The 21,536-nt window shown below is 35.3% G+C and overlaps 2 protein-coding genes across 2 annotated transcripts in view; one reads left to right on the top strand and one right to left on the bottom strand.

Moving 5' to 3' along the window:
- Positions 1-451: 451 nt before the first annotated feature.
- Positions 452-16,829, top strand: LOC121430974 (peroxisomal biogenesis factor 3-like). Its single transcript, XM_041628415.1, has 12 exons — positions 452-648; positions 3,289-3,420; positions 4,246-4,327; positions 4,878-4,921; positions 5,283-5,404; positions 7,230-7,305; positions 8,656-8,710; positions 9,621-9,715; positions 11,030-11,177; positions 12,440-12,547; positions 14,827-14,923; positions 15,934-16,829. Exons 1-12 carry the CDS (start codon positions 576-578, stop codon positions 16,066-16,068), a joined length of 1,167 nt encoding a protein of 388 aa, XP_041484349.1. The 5' UTR covers positions 452-575; the 3' UTR covers positions 16,069-16,829.
- Positions 16,830-20,965: 4,136 nt separating this feature from the next.
- LOC121431283 (retinol dehydrogenase 8-like) overlaps positions 20,966-21,536 on the bottom strand; it is a 16,711-nt gene continuing 16,140 nt past the window's right edge. Inside the window, exon 3 of the mRNA XM_041628792.1 lies at positions 20,966-20,974. Coding sequence (XP_041484726.1) covers positions 20,966-20,974 — 9 coding nt within the window. The remainder of the gene's footprint in view (positions 20,975-21,536) is intronic.

Genomic DNA, 21,536 nt, shown 5'->3' with positions numbered 1-21,536 from the left:
GAATTTGATCATAGGGATGATGGCTTGTATATTCAGGAAGAATAAGTGGGAAGACAGAGATCGAGGAAAGGTAAATGAATGAATAAAAGTATAATGATTGTGGGCATTAACGGAAAGACAAGACAAAGTCGGGTCAAAATGAATTACAGCCAGGGAAAAAACAACATCGAGATGTAGATCCCAGCGTTGTATCACGGACAAAACAGCTTATAACAGTCATTTTTTGGTATTGTTTCAGTATAAAAGACAAAATGTACATGTTTAAAAATTAATTAGCCAGTGACAGCGTTTATCCTTGATTGCTGGAAAAGAAAACCTCAGTCAAATCGACAAAAGAAGTTTCGGCAACTCACATCGAGAACTGTTGTACCGTGTCTCCGAGGAAGAGATGGCGATCTTGTATTTTCGCTTGATGCGAAGCGAATGCATTTGTTTGGTTGGACGAGATGATCAAAGTCTATTTATTGTTTACATTTTCTCATTTCGCTCACGCACACGCGCTATGTGTGACCCTCAATACGTCGACTTAAATTCGTTTCTTCTAACAATTTAGGAGTTTACACGCCTAGAGTACAATGTTGGGGAGCATCTGGAACTTTGTTAAGCGTCACAGAAGGAAATTCTTCGTACTTGGTGCATTTGCAGGAGGTACCGTATGTTTTATTTTCTTGTTTTCTGAATTTCGATATGTAAATGACGTTCCCACTCGTGTATTTTTGTGTGAGTGACTCTGTGATCTGGACTCTGGTTGTTGCCACTGGGCACTGGCACTCACTGCCAGCAATAAATCAAAATGTGCGTACCGTATGTGAAATTGTCATTGAAAATGACAAATTTCTTGAAAATTTACTTTTCACCATGAGAGGGCCTACACAAAAATATGCCAAAAATGTAAGTTTTTAACTTACGGTAAGCACTGACTGCAAGCCTGAATACAAAAAATCATCCCCAACTAGGCCTAATGTCTAATTAGACTCTAGTCTAGGCTAATGAAGAATAAATTAAATTGTAACTGTATGGAAATGAGTATTTTTGGTTTACATAAAGTGGTATTTGTATACTGCAAGACCCCACATCAACTTTTTTTTTGGTGGTGGCCCATTCGGGCCACCAAAACCTTTAAACATTTTTTTTGGTGGCCCGAAAAATATAAAGAAAAACATAAATGAAAAATGAATAAAACAAACTTTGGAAATATTAATACTGCAGCCACTACCACTATGTTACTTTCACTTTGTACATCTTGTATGTAAAATCTTTTTTGCTTTTATTTTACTTTGCTAATTGATTTGTGGTAACATGTAAATTGTTCTATCATTGTAAATATGAAATGATTGAAAGAGAATAAAAGAATTGTATTGTTCCCAGGTTGTGTGGACTTTTTTCTTAAATCTCCGTATAGACACACACTCATTAGGTTAAGGTGAATAAATAGTGCATAGCAAACTCATATAGATGTACAAATCAATGATTTTTCCCTTTTTTCCTTTTTTGAATCCTAAAGCCAAGATTATACAGGCCCCAAATCCAATTTATTTTCTCTTTTCCAGCATATTATAGCAGGAGAAAATCACAGAAAAATATGCTGCACAAATTAGAACGATGCATAAAAGGGGGAAACAAACAAGTATATTTAAAATGAAATAAAACAAAAATAATGACATAAATAAGTGAAAATGTGAAATAAAACAAAAGAAAGAAAAGACAGAAAGAATAAACAAAGAACAGGGGGAAAAGGGGAAAGAAAAAAAATTGAGAAAAAAAAGAAAATGAAAGAAAAATGAATAGAATAAAATTAATTTAAAAATGGGGAAAATTATTATTTTTCAGTAGAAACATTCTTTAATTAGGCATATTCAATAGGAAGGGGTATAAATGGTTTAAACACTATAACAAAAAGAAAAGAAAAAAGAATAGAAAATGGCAAAAGTTATAACTTATATCTGGGAAAAACAGTGTAAGAAAAGTCCTTCCCTACATTTGCCAAAATGCTAGAAAAATTCACATTTCATATCCATTAAATGCCTTCCCAAAGTATTTACTTCCTCAAGAGTGGTTTAAGAAGTCATGAATAAACAAGAAAGAAAGAAATCGTCTGTTTATTTTTGGCTAGAAAAGACACAGCTTCAAAAGAAACCAAGTAGTAATATACATACAAATGCACATGTGGGACTGTGATGTACTCACCTACATGTGTTTTATGTGTATTAATGCATTTGGAAATCGGTCTTTTGGGGTCAAAAGAGAGGTTATGATTCCTCTTTTTAATGCTTGCAAATAATTGGTTTACACCAGATTTTAGTAATATGGACTACAGAAGTGCATTTTATTGGTGTAATATGCAACTTTGACATAGATTTTCAAAGTTCTGTGGAAGATTTCTTAGCAGCAACATTTCGTATCGCAGCTCCCTGAGTCTGAATAGTCTGCTAGCGCACAGCTAGCTGCAGTGGTTTTATGCATGCAAAGCTCACGCCAGACAGCCGGCACGGCCGGCTGGATAATTCTCCACTGCTTTGTCATGTTCCTTTCCTCCATGACTATGCAATCTTTGTGTGTAGATTAACAAAAAGGGCGCATGATGATTTGGCTTGCAATTTGAACTGTAGAAAGTTGATGAATGCATACAAAATCGGGAAAAAAATTGCGCTACTTTGAAAATTATTGGTTGCCCGATTCGGGCCACCAAAACTGAACATTTTTTCAATAATGGTTGCCCGAGGTGAATTTCTGGTGGCTCTGGGTCACAGGCAAGGTGTTTGCAGTGAACAAATGCTACTAGAGTTGATGTTACAATATTTATGCGTAGACACCACCATTTGTTTCTTTTTCTGACTTTTAGTTACTCCACTGCAATTCAGCAATCCCATCCCTCTCTGTTATGGGAGGTGTGATTTTTTTGGAGGGGGCAGGGGTTTTGTTTTGTTTTATAATACAAGTGCACACTTACATGTAGTTTCTGGATAGGTATATTTATTAGGATAAGAGCACTGTTGGTCAAGAACATGAATGCAAATGCCATGGCTAGAGGTTGAACCCCGAACTTGTGTCAGGTGCCTTGGACCACTCGGCCACGGCATCTCCATGTTTACAAAAAATGCAAATTACAGAGTCCCCCTCCTGCCCCCATTACCTTAATTGCAAGTTGTAGCCTACATTATTTTTACTCAACATCCATTTTGGGAAAGGAGGGGATGTGTAGTCACTCGGGATAAGACATGTATATTTCATATTTCCAAATCACTTTTTCATTTATTTTTTCAATGATAAACCAATACAATTCTACAGGTGCAGCACTTTTGTACAAGTATGCTGAGTGGAAGTTGAAGGAATGGAGAGAGACGGAAGAAGCGGAATGCCTTGCAATGGCTCGAAGACAACACCATTTCGAGAGCAACCAGCGAACTTGCAATATGACAGGTAATGCTTTAAGTCCAAAATATTCAGTAAATATTCACTTGGTATACTTGCAGTTGGTATACTTTTCAGGTATTCCAGTACCACAAAGGCTAAACCCATTTGGTCTACTATTAATTTGGTCCAAGTCCCATTAGTTCTACATTATATTGACTTAATATCTACTTATGAAATATCATTCTCAGTTCTTCTAATGTCCAATTGGTCTAATTTATTTTTTGTATACTTCTTTTTTTACTTTGTCAATGAAAATTTAGTTCATAAACAGTTCATTTCACGATATACCAATTTTAATGAAAATAAAATGTGATTTAAAGCCTAAGTAGAATTTATACAAAATGGTGAATAGACTGAATGGTAATTAGACCTAAATTTTAGTGGACAAACATTGACGAACTAATAGTACACAAACTAGAAAGTAGACAAAACTGATAAAGCCCAATTGGCAATTTACTCTTTATTCCAGTAGTATATCTTTTATATGCACCAATCAGACTGACCTCAGTTTATAGATAAAGGGGTATGAAACTCCAGAGCATTAGGCAATTGCAACTGTAATACATATAGATTCCTGATAAATTAAGCGATTGTTCGAAAGTGAACAACTCAGTAACTGTTCAATATTTGACTGATTAAAATGAAACTTGACTGTAATTTAAAAAAAACTTTGGAGTAACGGTAGTTGTAGACATGTGAAATTGCAATTCAAGCACATTGATTATAGTTACATTTTCATGACTATACAAAATTGAAATATCAGATGACTTGATTACAATTTACATTTTATGTACGTTACCTAAGTAAATTTATGTACATTTTTTTATCTAGTGCTCTCCATGATTCCTAAGCTGAGGGAATTGCTTCTTCATCATCTTAACTCAGAAGAACTCATACAGAGACTAAAGTCAGGGTAAGAATTAAAGATGCATTGCTTACTGAGAGGAAAGGAAGATCAATTGTAATGATGATACATTCAATGGGATGGAGAGATGAAATTCCAGCATGTTCAATCTTTAAGTTACAGTAGTCTACAATTCTGTTCACAGAGTCTCATATTGGAGATGTATCTCAGAGCCTCTCATAGACTTGGTGCTGCCTTCAGATATTTTTTTTTGAAAAGGGAACAACTGCAACAACTGCAATGACTTGCAGATCTGCAATTTTTTTTATTGGAAGTCTCAGCAGCTATCAAAATCTAGAGTTGCGAAGTACATGTACAATGTAGTTGCAAATTTCCAGCCCATGTAAATATCTCCAGTAAAGTTGTTTGTATCAGTTGTCAGGAGTTTCTGACAATTGAAGTGCCTTGTTTGGCATTTTGGTTTACAGGATTACTTTTACAATGATAATAATGCCAATGTTAGTTGGTATGTTCTTTTGTTGGAGTGTGCAAATATCTCAAAATATGCCAAACTATCACAGCAAGTAATTTGAATTCCTATTCCATTTGTATTTTGCAGAACTGAAAACAAGGTTTTGGTGTGGAATGAATTAAAAGTTGTTAGTAAGTATCCAAGTTTGATTTTTTTTTTGTTAGTAAAAAAAATATATTAAGTTCATAATGAAGGCACTAATGGTATATGTAATACACATATGTGCATTAAAAAAACAAATTTGAATTCAGAAATATAAAGAATTGTGGCCGATATCATTCTAGAACATTTTTAACCTAGACCTCTAAAATAGATAACTCAATGATTGATAAATTTTGCCCCTTTCTGTCAATTTTCATTGTCATGTATTGGCTAATTTTCACATACTATGTCTTGATTACATGTAGTTCATGTATTTTTATGAAGAAATTATCACTTTTTGATGGGCAAACATTTTTATATCGTTATATTTGTTTGTTCTCTTTTTGTCAGGTTTCACACGGATGGTGGTAGCTGTATACAGTACTGTGTTGTTAACAGCCTTCCTCAGAGTACAGCTCAACATTCTAGGAGGCTACATGTATCTTGATACCCTGGCTGGGAAGAATGGCCTGGTAAGAAGAAGATCAGGGGGCCAGTTTCATAATACATGCAAATTTGCAATAACGGTTGAAAGCTACTGAAATGATTTAATCTGATTGGCGGGTTGTAAACTTGTGATAGAAACCAGGGGGGTGTTTCACAAAGATTTAAGTATGACTTAGAGTCGCACTTAAATGTCTAGTTGCGCGCAGTATAAAAGGCATGACAGTATTGGTCAGATCATGCCAAGAGGACGCGCACTACTGCGTATTGATCAATAAGATTGAGCGTTGCATATCATGTACGCATCGACATTTAAGTGCGACCTAAGTCATACTTAAATCTTTGTGAAACACACCCCCATTCATTTGTTATACAAATTGTTATGAAACAGGGACCCTGGTTTAGTGTAATAAAATTGTCATGAATTTAGATGTAATGAGAGGTACTGGGCATGCAGCACTAGTGTACCTGGTGGGGGGGGGGTACAAAATTTGATCCCTTTTTTTGTGACCTTTGATCTATCTTATTTTAATGTCAAGAAACATTACATGGGAAACTGCTTCTGAAAGTGGAGACGATTTGTCCCCCACCCCCTTTTTTTGTGTGTTAAAAAAATGTTTGCCCTCCTGCCGAGGTTGGCGAGGATCCTCTCGGACTTGTATTCAGGGCCATGATGGGTTGTCTCCTTGGTACGTGTATGGGGACTGTATTGTGTTGTTTTGAAAACATGCATGAAGAGAATGACTACTTTTCTGGGTTTATTTTCAATGCGTCTAATGTCAATTCGTCCAATTGCCAACTCGTCTACTATGATTTGGTCTACCATCAGTTCGTCCACTATCCATATGGTCTAATTGCCATGTTGTCTGATAATCAGTTGGTCCAATAGCCATTTAGTCCATATACCATTTGGTCTAATTGGACTACATGTAAGTATTAATTGGGCAAAATGAATGAAAATAAAATGGATGTTAGACCAAATGGTTATGAGATGAAATGGTCATAGACAAACTGGTGATTTGATGAAGTGATGATTGGACCAAATGGTTTAAGGCGAAATGTTGGTGGACGGAATGGCATTGGACTAAATGAAGGTGGACCATGTGATGATTGGACGAGTTGGCAGTAGACAAATTGGCAATTTACCCATTTATGGTGGATACATGTACATGTATATTGATACACTGCCTGGGAAAAATTGATAAGAATAAGATTATGGAGGGGTACTGAATGTGTTGTACAGGAGGGAATGGCAGTGGTTGGGTGTGTTCTGTGGGATTAATTAGAAAGATGGGGACTGCACTGCGGAGAGTGTTGGTTTCATTATCATTCCACGTGTTAGTATTAAAATAAAGAGGCTCTAATAGGAGGAATTACAATTTCGTAAACAAATTTTGGCATTACTCCTATAATTATAAATTTGTTTACAAACTTACAATATCCTCCTATTAAAGCCTCTTTATTTACTATCTATTGTCCACGGCATACTGCATTTGCATGTCAATGAGTCAGAAAGAAGAGGATAGAGGGTATTTGAATTCTAGTTCATCGTGATTTAGCCATGAACCAGAATAGCCTGGTTGTTAAGTCGCTGCCCGGCAAGCAGTAGATGACAGTTTCGAATCCCATTGGTACCAATTTTTTCTGACTTATTATTTTTATTACAGATCGAGCATCCGGTCTTAAACACATAGGAGTAATGCCGAAAATTAGTTTACATTCCCCGTTTTGTTCAACATTTCAAGGTGGATGCATGTATTTTCATAATCATTTATGAAGTGTTAATGTACATGTACTTTATTGCATTATTGATGTCTTTTCGACATATCTATATTTGTTCTGTTAATTTTTCAGACGTACTACAAGGTGCATGCTACACAGGATGTACAGAAGGAATATCTTGCCATGGTACAATACCTATTAACAGATGGTGAGTTCAACTTAAAGTACTTTATTGTGTTGGTCATTCCATAATTTATTTTAGGTGTATATTTGGAAGGTATCAATCATGAAATGACATCCTACATTTTAGCCTTCGACAAATTGTCATTTTAATTTGACTATGATATATCTGCAGTAAGATATTGCTGCATACGTGTATAAATTTATGTATTTACTGTATATTCCTTTTTCCACTGATTGGGGAACCAAAATCAAATGTAAATTCCAATATGGTGCTTTATTATAATGAATAAACTTATTTATGTTGCAATGAATATTTACACACAAGTGTCCAAGTGCGTCAAAACGTAATCAAAATAGTATTACTGGATCCATTCTTTTCGTTGTAATACATTAGAAACATTTTCATTACTCAAGCTTTTCTCATTTGCTTGATATTGATTTAACTCCCCCCCCCCTCCCCCCCCCCCCCCACATTTTTTTGTGATAAGTCTGTAACACAAAAGAGATAAGGCCACAATATTTCGTTATTAGGCAACATTAGTGTCTGGGCTAAACTTTCTTTAAAAGAGTGATTTAAAAAAATCACAAATCTAATGCAAAATCTGTATGTAGCCAGAATTTATAACTGTATCATTATTTCTAATTCAACTGTTTTAAAAGCAATCGATTTCATGTTATTTATGACTCAAATAGTGTCGCCAACATTTTCCATGTGAACATTGTACCCTTTATGACCTGTAAATCCTCACATTCTTAACCTAACAAAACTGCTTCAAATAAAATAAAAGAATTAATATGTTCAGAGTTTATGTTCCTTATTATTGTATTGTCAACATGGTATTATCTATACAGGCATCAGACTGTGCACTAATTTATTATCGAAGTAAATAGTACTTTGTAGGTTTTGTTGTATTCTATGTAGCAACTTTGGTGACTGAAGTGAATAAACATTGCCATATAAATCTGAGGAGTGAGGAAGTAGTATGTTTGCACATTATTTTTCAATGTTTAAAGTTAGACATCCATACCAGTTGCTCACAAGTTTTATTGTACATTTTACTTCTAAATTTCGTGATGCATATTGTTAAAGATACATGTAATTGAAAGAATTCATGTAGTTATTTTGAATTGTCTAGTACCTTTGATGCTTTTAAAAATGATAACAATAAAATGGTGATTCAACTTTAAAGCACTTGTTTCTGTTCTGTAGATTAATCAAGGGTTATTATTACCCTGACTTTAGCACAACCTCTATCCCGGTGTGCCAGCATTTCAATGAATGATTATTCCGGCACTGCCAGGTACTCAATTACAACCCATTTGGGTTTTTTTAGATGATAATCATCCTCTAATTCCTTGATTATTCTATTTCCAGGTTTGACCGAGCTTATCAACCATGTTAGAGAAGTTGTACAGAATGTTGTTGGAAGGTGAGTATTTTCAATTTACAGTGTCCTTTTCTGTAAAAAGTGCTGAAACTCGAAAGCTCTGTGATTTATAAAGTCGTATTTACACACTTATTTCTTTAACTAGCTATATGACTTTGACTGCACTGGATAGCATTATGATTGTGGATATATGTGCTTCATTCCATGAAACTTGTCAGCATTGACAAGTTTTCATTCTATGAAAGTTAACAGAAACCATTGCTTCCCTTCCACTTAAAACTAATGTCATGGTGTCAGTCGATGACGAAATTGACATATGACAGATGTAGATGAATTCCTCCCCCTCCACATGAAATGTCATTAAACCCTCTCCCACACTGACATGTTTTGCAATCTTGTCACACATCAGGGGCCCCATTTCATGAAGGGCTTGCAACTGTTGTAACTTTGCCATTATGGCAACTACCATAGTAACAGGACTCAGCAGCCAATCAGAATCAAGGTTACCATGTAGTTGCCATAATGGCAAAGTTACAACAGTTGCAAGTCCTTTATGAAAGGGGCTCACCCAGGGGCCCATTTCATAAACATTTGCCGCAGCGGCAACTCGCGTTTTCAGCGTCAATTCTAGGTATCTGCAGCAAATAAAAAACACTTCAGTGTGCATTTCATAGAACTTTGCCGCAGAAAGCAACTGCAGCAAATGACAATTTCCGCGACAATATGTTGATTATTATTCATGAAAATGATGTTCATTTCTTTCATGCAGTGATTATGCGCTTTAATACATTTGATCAGATAATCATGGGTGGTGCCATACATGTAGTGTTTTACAAGCCACAGATCACAGCTTGATTTAGATAAATATACTCTATGTATTTTTATTAATAGATTAATGATATAATTCACATTCATCATGAACTTACGTTTATTTACTTTGATTTTTTTATAGCATATCATTGCAGCAACTCCTTAGCCTCTCTGACATGGAAGAGATCATAGCAAAGGTCAGAGGTCAAGTTGAAACAACACAGTATGGAGGAGAAGGTTAGTGAGCCCATTATCTGTTTATTGAAAATTTGAGAATGTTTTACCTAGATGATTTCTAGTTCCAGCTGATTTCCCAGTTCCAGTCGCTTTCCCTTTCATCACCTTTATTTCTTTCTATATCTATCTTCTCACAGAAAGATTCAATTATCTCCCCTAGTGCTGGTCGATATTTTATTTCAATAATTAATAGTCGATTATCTCCAGAAAATTATAAAACAGTACATGTATATCACCGAGTCTGAAAATTCATTTTATATGTCAGACATGAGCTGCAATTCCGTGAGAGCAAGGAAAGGGGGAATTCAAAGAAAGGCTTCAATTGGAGTCCATGGAAAGCAGGCATGTTTGTAACAACTAACAAAGTTCTGGACCCCGTCTTACAAAGAGTTACGATTGATCCGATCAATCGCAACTATGGACAGCCAGCAACGGCAATGTCTATTATTTGATTTGATATGATTTATTGTTTCACTTTCCACAAAAACATACATCTTGAACACAATATGAGAAGATAATGACAAAAAAAATACACAGTTGTAATGTTTTACAAGGAAATACAATATCGTGAAATATGAGGAACCTATAAAAAACAAAGCTTGTAGACATATAGGATCCCAGAAGAAAATAATCAGGGATTAAAACTCCTAACGCAATGAAGCGAGACGTTTGTTTGCACGTTTGTTCAAAATATTTTCGAGCTATGATGTATATTCATGCATTTATTGTTTTCTTGAAAATTCACTGTGCTTCTCTTTGCATACAAAGGACATTGTGCAAATTTTTCGTTGAAAAAATTATGACATTGATGGATTTCCATAGTTATGATTGATCGGATCAATCGTAACTCTTTGTAAAACGGGGCCCTGAGTTCTTTAAGCAATGCAGAGCAGCATTTTGGGTCAATGAATATTGATGAACTTTTCATGATCAACAATATTTTGGTTATAGCATGTTACTGCAATATATCAATATGATCATGAAACCATTCTTGAATAATCAATATTTTTCAATATCACATAATTTGAATAAATACTGCCCAGCTGTATTGATGTTCTATCATTGAGAAGATTGCCATTTCAGTTTCTCTTTTATCCTCCTTTCTTTTTCTCTCTCTCTCTCTGTTTCTCTAATATTCCTAATTTTATCAGAGAAAGAATAAATTTTCTCTGTTTCTATTTTCTTCTTTCTTTCTTGTTTAGTACTCCATGTTGCTTATCCATTTGCAAACTGCATTACTTGATTTGTATAAGGCATTATCCAGTCCCTATTCTTGAATAATTTTTGTGGAACTATTATTTCCTTAATATACAGTTGTGGTACCGGACTGTTCCATTCATCCCCTTGGGAGGTACCTTCTCAAGCCGGAGGGACTAGATGGAGAGGAATCGGCATGTCAGCTCAGTGAAGACCAGCTTGTGTTGACTGCAATACAATTAGAAACTAGGGATTTAATTGAAAGGTTAGTGCTTAAATGTCAATATGAAACAAAATGTTTTGAGATGTCCATTGATTAAAGGACACTTATACCCAAGGAGCAATGTACAAATCTCTTTATGAATAATTGGCCACTAGAGCAACTGTAGTTACTTTTTGTTTTTCACAAGTGCCTTATTGAAGAAAACAATTAAAATCATTCACCCTGGATCTCTAGGCAGTAATTTCTATTTTACAGTGTGTATCAAAACAAGGCTATACTTAGAAAAAATCCTGTAAAATTATACATTTTTAATACCCTGAAGATTTTTCCACATTTTAACATTGGTACAGATCCATTTACGCAAATTAAGATATCTGTCAAAAAATATTTCCGCTTGAGCTAGTACCGCTTACTTTTGAAAAGTTAGTGAAAAATGATTTGCGCAGAACTTTGAAATAGTTCTGCAAATAAAAGTAGACCTATCACGAAGAACACTTGGAATTTAGCTAGTAAAATTGATTTGGAGATATCTTTTACCTTTTAAAGCTTGTTTCCTTGCCCAAAACACTTCGAAGAATGCATTGCCGGCGCCCCACCCCATTCCCCCACACACCGAGGCTATCGAGACGTTATTTGCTTTACACTGAGCTGTGATTTACATGAAATGGCTTAGGCTTGAATTTCATTTTGTTAATAATTGTCAAGCTAGGGAAAAGTGTGGAGAAACAAACTGTATTAAATAAAAAATGAAATGTAAACCCACTTTGAATAATAAAAACTTAGTGAAAAATGGTAGATTGATATCCAATATAAACTTTTGTTCAGATTTAGTTATGTCCTCAGATCCAGCTGGAACAAATAGGTTGTGCTTACTATGTGTTAAAATTTTAATTTGGGTGTCAAAATTGACACAAAATGCTTGAATGTATCCGTTTGATTTCAATTAACGAAAAGTGCAAGGGAAATGTATGAGAACTATTTTGCAGAGTAGGTTTGATATACATTTTCCCCTTGAAAACAAGAATTCCTGCGCAAACTGATTTCTGCGAGCTTTGCAAAAATGGACAGTGCTCACTCAAGTGTGAAATTATGTCAAAACTTTTACTTTCATGGGATAGATGAGACGGACCCAAACCCAAGATTGTATGTGAAAAATTTACCACATCTTATATGTGTTTTAATTCCCAGGGTTTTTTCAAAGTGTAAACTTTTTTTTGATACGTACTGTATAGTACTAAATTGCTGTTTCACAGCCATGCATACTTTTTCAAAGATTTTCTTTATTCTATTCGTCTTCTTTACAGCCATGATTTTAGCTGTGTGGTGAATTCTTGCCTTGATATTGGGTTCAGCCGTCTATTGGACAATATGGCTGAGTTCTTCAGACCAGTTACAACTCGAAATGGAGAAAGGTATGTTTCTGTAGCATTTATAGTTAACTTAAAGGTCAAGTCCACCTCAGAAAAATGTTGATTTGAATCAATAAAGAAAAATCAGACAAGCACAATGCTGAAGATTTCATCAAAATCAGATGTAAAATAAGAAAGTTATGACATTTCAAAGTTTCGCTTATTTTTAACAAAATAGATATATGAACGAGCCAGTTACATCAAAATGAGAGAGTTGATGATGTCACTCAATCACTATTTCTTTTGTTTTTTATTGTTTGAATATATAATATTTCAATTTTTACGAATTTGACGATAGGGACCTCCTTGCCTGAAGCACAAAATGTTAAAATAATGGAATTCCACGTGTTCTGGGAGGAATTAAACTTATTTCACATGACAAGAAAATAACAATATTTCATATTTCAACAATAAAAAACAAAAGAAATAGTGAGTGAATGACATCATCGACTCTCATTTGGATGTAGCTGGCTCGTTCGTATAACTGTTTTTGTGAAATGAAGCGAAACTTTGAAATGTCATAACTTTCTTATTTTACATCCGATTTTGATGAAATTTTCAGTGTTATGCTTGTTTAATTTTTCTATTTTTATTCAAATCATGTTTTTGTTGGGGTGGACTTGTCCTTTAATTAAGTACCTTTACTTGTTAGCAAACAATGGTTTCATGAGAAAAGTAGGATTAATTTATAGAATCATATATGATTCGTTCATGATTCTTTTTCTTAATTAGCAAAATAAATGTTGCATTTAGTCTGTTTCTATGTCATAATGAATACATGTGCCTCTGTGGTTGTACCTGTGGGGGTGATTTCTCAGCCCATTTGGCAGCATAGTTCATTTACAGGAGGGCAGCAGGCTATTTGTCCTCATGCTTTGCCAATAATATAGGTGGAGGCTCCAGTTATTGTCTTTGCTTGTACTTGTCTGAAGCTGTTTATCGAACATAAGCTATACATCTGATGCTGTTGAAAAGCAACCCAACAGCAACCATCTTTTCACTCTCACCTTGCTTTTAGTTTATTAACAAATTTTCACCATTACTCCTATTTGTTTAACCCTAAAAAGACTGGGGGGCTGATTCAGCCCCCCTCGACATTTCTCGTGATAAATTTGTCGCGCGAAATTTTTTTACCACGTCGCTTGCTGACTTTTTACATTCAAGTCTCGCGCAACTTTTGAGACCAAATTTGCGAACCCCGGGTAAGTGCATGCAGATCCAAAAATTGCACAAAAACGTGAATTTGTGTACAAATCCAATGTAAATCCAGTTTTTAGCCAAAGTTCATAAATGTATCATTATTTTTCCTTTTACTGATTGAAATCAATTAATTCCATCTTAGTCATGGTCCAAATAAAGTCCCTGACCTTTTCCATCAGAAAAACAATAAAAACAAAGTCGAAAAACAGAGAAATACATAAGAATTAAAAAAAACAATAAAATACATAAGAAAATAAATGTGATCTTGAATTTTTTTAAACATTTGATCAGATTCATATAAAGTGTCTGTGTACCAAAAATTAGAATGTTAGGGGCATTATTTAGTTAATTAAAGCAAAATTTTGACTTTATGCATAAATAGCATAATCAATTAGCAATGAGATTTTTCGCAGAATTTGATCTTGTAGTTTTGTAGATTATGCCATGGGTAACGGGTGTGCCAAATTTTGTCGCGATCGCGCGATCGACGGCCAAGATCATAAGGGGGGGCTAAATCAGCCCCCCCAGTCTTCTTAGGCATCGAAATAGCCCAGTCTATTTAGGGTTAAGATCGCTATGCTCAATCTGTAATGAAAATCATAAGTCAGAAAATATTGGAACCAGTGGGATTCGAACCTGCCATCTACTGCTTTCCGGGCAGCGACTTAACCATCAGGCTATTCTTACTTGCTTTTAGTTGTTATCGACCAATTAAGCATAACGAGAAGGTATAACCGTTGGCTGCTTCGCACGAACTGTACCCCCACCGTATCAGACACATGCGAATAGTAAATAAATAAATACAAATTAGAAATAAAAATTGCTAATGTTACCGCAAAGATAGCTGCAGGCTTGGCCCAGATTATCTTCCCAAAATTGTATGCTTTGGGGCTACTATCTTTTCTAGAGTCACTTTGGGCGTGAAAAAAAATAGCCCTTATAAATGGAAATTATTTCCTTCCTGGTAGACTTGGTTGTAACTAGTTTTCATTATTTCACAATGATTGACCTGTCTGCTTTATTGACTGTCTGTTGGATACCTTGTGTGACATTTAATAACATTCCATTTTTTTTTCTTGCAGCCCATGTGGTCTCAAACTAGCCATGGCCAAAGCCATTCCAATTGTTAACGGCCAGGTCAACGCACTCTGCTGTGATACCCCAAATCATTTTGTCCAGGTTTGTATCGAATCAAATGTTGTTTTTTTAAATCATTTGCTGAAATATGTTAGTGCGTGTAATGCCTCTAAATGTGTATTTGGATTTGACTACTGCAGAGCAAGCACAGAATTTAATAATATTACACATTTGATATGGCCTTCATGAAATTCAGGTTGATTAGGATTACATTATAAAATCAAGACTTTTATTTTTAATCTCTGCATACACATCTCTTTACTACATGGAGTGGAAACAGTCTACTGTTGATCATTTATCAAAATCACAGACCATTGGCTAAGTGAAAGCAACTTTTTAGACCAGAGTCCTGTAACATTTTTCTACGATTGATTCCATTGGCTACAATGTACAATCAATTGTAGAAATCAAGCGTACAATTAATCGCTAACCTTTGTGTTACAGGACCAAGGGCCCTGTAACATTAAGCTTAACGATTGATCGCTGATTTCAACAATTGATTGTATTTTATCGTGTATGATCATTCGTAAAAAATCAGCTGCATAAGCAATCGCTCAGTGCAGGAAGGAGGGGGGTGCTTCACAAAGATTTAAGTACAACATAGCGTCACACTTAAATGCCAAGTTGCCTGCAGTATAAAAGGTATGGCCGCGTTGGTCAGATCATGCAAAGGAGAAGCGCACTACTGCATATTGATCAACAAGATTGCGTTACATATCATATACGCATCAGCATTTTAGTGCAACTCAAACTCATACTTAAATCTTTGTGAAACACCCCCAGAGTATGTGAAGCATACATTATTTACTTTGTCTATGTAAAATATCATGTAAATCAAATAGATTTCTATGGTCCCAAAGTTTTGACTGATGGAAATTCACCTGTACATTGTATTTGTTTTTTTTCTCTCTTTATAAATTTTATCGTCATCGTATATTCTTAAAAACTGATGAGATGCTTAAATTTTTATTTCCATTTGAAGAGAGTATATGTACAGCTTGCACTTTGACAGAGCCGTTTCTTTCTCGACCCATCATTCTTTAACTTTTCAGGAGTTGCTGCTGATGCAGTGCGTGAAGGATTTTGCTTCCAATGTCTACGAGGCATTCAGCCAACCTCCCGCCCACGAAGAAAGAAACGGTGACGCCAGGTCGCCTCATCAAAATGGCAACACACAAAGGATTTGAAAAGTGATCATAGGATTAGAGACTGACTATTAAAAGCTCCAGATCCAGCACGGAGGAGAGCATGTGGGACTAGATTCAGTGTTACAGGGGATAAAAAACATGGTCAGTCCTTTATACTTGAAAGTGGCGAAAAAAGAGTGGAACTAAAGTACTATACTGCTTTTGTACAGTCTCTCTGCAACAGATTGACCTAACATTTGAACCAACACCAATTTCAGCATTTGGGACCATACAAAGAGAGCATACAGTGTAAGTGAGAAGATGGAAATGAAGCTCTATCAAAATGACTTTAAAGAGTGAAATATGCAATACAAGTTCATTGTATGGATTTAAGTACCTTGGACCTGACGGAGAGTGGCAGAAGGATATAAAGTACATCTAGTTCAGTGGGATACTACAAGAATGAGACACAAGCCAACATCAATTTCCATATATGGGACCAAGCAGAGAGAGAAAATGTGAGAAAGTTTGAACATCACTACTGATATTTCTATATTGCTATATGGAACGAACAACTGAAGAGAAAGAAATCAATTGTCGCATAGAATTCCAAAAAAATCAGCATTCAAGATGGATTTGATCATAATCGTGGCTACGTGAAGTTAATTTATTTTTCATGTGCCATCATGGATATCAGTTTGTGGGACCTACCAAATAGTCAAAGAAGAGTCAGAGTTCTGACTAGAAAAGGAGTACCACAAAGACTATTAGCCATGTTATCTATATGCTCTTGCTCTTTTTCATTATTTTATGCTACAGTTTTTAAAAAAAAGTTTGAGATGCATGTAAAATATTATTCAAGCAGTCTGAATTACAAAAATGGAGGTGTCAGGAAGGAGTGGAATCAGTTTGCTCTCGTCTGAACCCAAGCTTAAGTGTTGCCGATATGTTCCATTTATGTGCTAATCTGCATCTGTTAACCAGCAGGTTAGATGATAGAATTCCCTAATTGTAAACTGTCCTAAGGTATCAAGACTGGAGCAAATGTCACAGGAATAAATTTATGTGTGTATAGGAGGCTGTTCTCACTACGTTCCTAAAACTACTTTACTGGAAACCTATTCAGGAAGCCACTTTGGAAGATCGCTTTGCTAGCGTTCTCACTTGATCACACGAAAGTGGTTTTCAAAATCACTTCACGTAAAGCGCTCTTGTTGCTATGGAAACGCTCTCAGTGGGGTGACACGTTTCGCGCGAAATTTGAAACCGCAGCATAGGCATTCTACACCTGTCGTGTGGAGTAGCGCGCTCAAAATGTGCGAAGATCGCTTCCCGAAGAACGGTTGTGTCCTCACGCTAAAACCAGTTTAACGAGGCAAAGCGATCTTGAAAACTACATCGCGAGGTGGTTTTCCAAACTGGTTTGGAAGATCACTTCCAAGACCGCTTTGACCGTTCTCACTACGCGTTAAACTAGTTTCCACTAAACTAGTTTCCACTAAACTAGTTTTAGGAACGTAGTGAGAACAGCCTCTATGTACAATAGACTTCATGCACTCTGCACGTATGATATCTGTGCAACTTTTGTGTTCATTATGATGATACATGTATTGTAATGTGTTTCATGAGTGAACACACGGTCACAAAGTTTGGTCATTACATACTTTTTTCAATTGCAAAAATAAAAGAAAAATATGCCAAAACATACACAAGCAAAGAACTTTATATTATCAAAGATTCAATAATGATTCAATGATGGGTAATTTCAATTTGGGCAAGTGATCGGAACATTCTCAAATATTGAAGTTTTGTATCTAACTTTCCTTTGATCGACTCTGGTACACATACAATGTATGAGATGGGCAAAGTGCTAAATTTTAGAACTTTCACAAGCAATTCATGAGCTTCATCATTTATATTTTTAAATTCTAAACTGGTAATGGGTTCCCGTACATCGCCTCAGCAGGAGAATGGTTTGCCAAATGGGATTTCAAAGCCAAGTGGAATGTTACAAATTTCTTTGTTATGAATTGTTATGTGTAAATAACAGGAGTTACAGCTCCCTGTTACAAGTTATCATATTCCCAGATTCGCTCTCTATTGTTTGCTAATATTTGTTTTTACTACAAACATGTATCTATTGTTTCAGGTTTGATAAGGTCTGTAATCTGAAATAGGTTATTCTTGGAAATAGTTATTCACTTCTATCTCGCTTTGTGTATTGTTTACTTTATTGAAGCCTCAACTTACCTTCATAAAAAGACCTTGGGGTTTCAGGTGACCCTGAAAGGGTCACAGAGTTCTCTCTTTCTCCCCCCCCTTTCTCTTTATAATGCTATTGTTAGGTCTTTTTCAGCATGTGCCCTAACCCTCCCTAGTTCTCATGATCAAGTTCATAAAAAGATGCCTCTTGTGGTAATTGGGGGATGTGAACAAGACCACCAGTTCATCCTGTTTATTGATTAATTGAATGAGACTTGGACAGATCAGAAAATAACTGTGCTTGTTCTTTACCATGAGCAGTGGCGAACTGTGACCAGGAGGAGACGATGATTGGAGGGGCACTGTATTGTTTGTGAACATCCCTGTGCCCCTCCGATGCTTTGTCTCCTCGGGTCATGTCTGTGACTGACCATGAGTCATCTTGAAAGAATGCTACAAGAAAAAGGGGAAGATTGCCTTGTTATGTCTTGGCTATGTACCTTATGGCATTAAAATGTGAAGTCACCCTGGCCTGACAATAATTTTCTGTGGGCCTTTTTTTGGTGAGGTGGGGGGTGGGGGGGGGCAGGGAGTTGTCAGACTCATTATGAAAATGAGATGAACATTAGCAAAAGTTTGATCAACAGTAAAAGCAATTCTTTGAGGTAACCTTGCCCTACAATGATGGTTTTATCAGAGATTACTGTATTTTATTCCATTAATTATTTTTTAATATATATCTTTTATTGTGTCAGATTATTCTGTTCATAATAATATGAAATGTTAATTATGTTTGCACACATGTAATCAATAAAGTACATCTGTTCACATTATGGAATGCTAATGTGTGAACACATGAATTTTATTGAGGTAGCAATTTTAATTTTTTAATATTACATTTGAAATATATGCACATGTAACTGTTGAGTACTGTATATGTACCTTTTATTGAAATACAAAATCACAGCTTTTAGATACATAAACTTGATGGAGCTTGATAATTTTCCTTGAATAACATGAAGTAAAAAAAATATTTGACATACTTTGATCATATTTGTAAAAGATGATTAGATAATAATTCACCTAAGTTCTTTCTTATTATGCATATGGATTTGAAAGTAATCATGACAACCAAACTTGTTGACATCTCGGAGCAATTTCTTATAATACACTTCATAGTGAAATGCTGTAGACAAACCTTTTTTCTTTTTGAATTGATATCAGGGGAGCGTTTCATGAAAGGACTTGTCGGATGCTTTATCCGACAAGTCCCATTTTATCCGACAGTTACCATAGGAACAGTGCTTCTGAGCCAATCAAAATCATGTCAGATCTGACAATTTGTCGGATGAAAATATTGATGAAACGCTCCCCTGTAGGCCTCTAAATTTGACAAGGTTCATGAACATAGTATCATGGGGCCGTCAGTGATTTTTAGGAAGAGATCATAAGGTACTGAAATTCCTTGTATCTGATTGGCTAAGAACAAATTAGTAAGTAGAAAATCAACCACAAAAACTGTTCATGAAATGCTCCCTTGATCAGACTCCATAAAAAAATAGAAATATTGTTGAAATTTTCATGTTTTCCAATATCGGTTCTTGCATGAAATTAATGTATGTTTTATGGTTATTGTGGTGATTATAATTGTGTATATAATTGTTTTGTATTGCAATAATGGCTTTACCATATTATGAGCCAACTTGATGATTTTGAAATAAAATTTATATATATAATATAAGGAATACTTTAGTTTGGTTTACTTTTAGTATTTTCTGTAATTGGATATGTGGCTTGTATATGTGGAATCAGATGAAACTTAATGTTTTACAGGTTTATCCAATGAAAGCTTTCTGATCTCTACAACATTTTAAATAAAATTTATACAAATTTTAGTAAATGTCGGTTTACCCATTTAATTTTGTGACGAAATGCATGAAATATGCAAGAATGAATGTTTAGCGTCGTATATATTTTTATTATCATGTAAGCAATCGTCCCTCATGCATACAAACGACAGAACCACTCCCGAATGAGCTTCGTAGCGTTAATGCAGTGAATACAACTTGGGCCATATTTTAAGTGGTCGAGCGCCCTCTTTAAATGGCATGTTAGCATCGTTGATAATTCTCCAGCTGAAATCTTATTTCAAAATAGCAATTGACTTTGAATTTGATGGGAATATTGCGTGAATTAGATTTTCATGTCACTTTACGGTCACTGGGTTGTATAAATATTTTTTCAGGCTTTGTACCCGAGGTTTCACAAATGAGGAAAACACAAGAATAAGAACGAAATGGAAATGGAAGGAAAAATGGGTGAAGTATTACTTTGTTGAATATTATATCACATTCTATGATGAAATTAGAGTTTCATGTTGAAAAGGCAAAACAATTAACCCTATGTTGTTTCCCTTCATAATTGGGATCATTATTCCACTGCAATGATAGTGAAGCGTTATCCTTCCATGCAAATACGTATACATGGATGTCCTAGAATATGTTCGAGCTGTGTTTTTTTACTCAACAAAAAGGGAACCTGTTGAACATCAAGCACTTATCCCCCCAATAAAAAGGGAAAAAATAATGATACGTAAATAAATGAATAAATAAAGTAGAATAAAATAAATGAATGAATAAATAAAGTAAATCAATAAATAATAATACTAACTTCACACAAACTTGACTGCAGTATTGCCATCGAGACAATACCGACACGGAGTCACACATCATGTAATGACAAAGCCATCTAATCCTCAATTACTCTATTTTCAAAAGAGTAATATTTGATATTAGTCATATAGAGGCAAATCGTTTATCCAAACAAGTAACACAATCCTTGCTCGCAGGTGCACATTTTAAGTCAATCAACATCCAAAGTATACCTCTGAATTAATCAAAGATGCGAAATCAATACGGATACACAGTCATGCCTTGCTGTCAGGTTCGAAGCAATTATTTTGTTTTTCACCACTGGGCATCTCATTTATTTCAAACATGTGCAGACGGCGACGGCGAGACCGAACACGATACGATCACCGTCACTCCGATCCGACCAAGTGCTGATCGATTTCAAGACCAAGTTTTATTTTCGTAGAGACGTTTTGACTGACAGACGCAGATTGTTAAAGCCGATAAGTTTATGCGTCTATTGTTGATCGTAGAAACGGCAGAGATCATCTTTCGTCACCTGAAATCTTTGTTATGAAACTATATCGGTTGTGCTGTCAGGCGTAAGTAATTATTACAAGACCAAATCAAATATCTGACATTGATAGGATTAGGGGAATGAACATCGTGGAGCAACTCTGGAAGTGAGAATTTTTT

The sequence above is a fragment of the Lytechinus variegatus genome, chromosome 17 (genome assembly GCF_018143015.1).
Source record: "Lytechinus variegatus isolate NC3 chromosome 17, Lvar_3.0, whole genome shotgun sequence".
Taxonomy (NCBI): domain Eukaryota; kingdom Metazoa; phylum Echinodermata; class Echinoidea; order Temnopleuroida; family Toxopneustidae; genus Lytechinus; species Lytechinus variegatus.
Note: the sequence above shows the minus strand (reverse complement) of the source record. Positions and strands in the feature narration are given on the sequence as shown.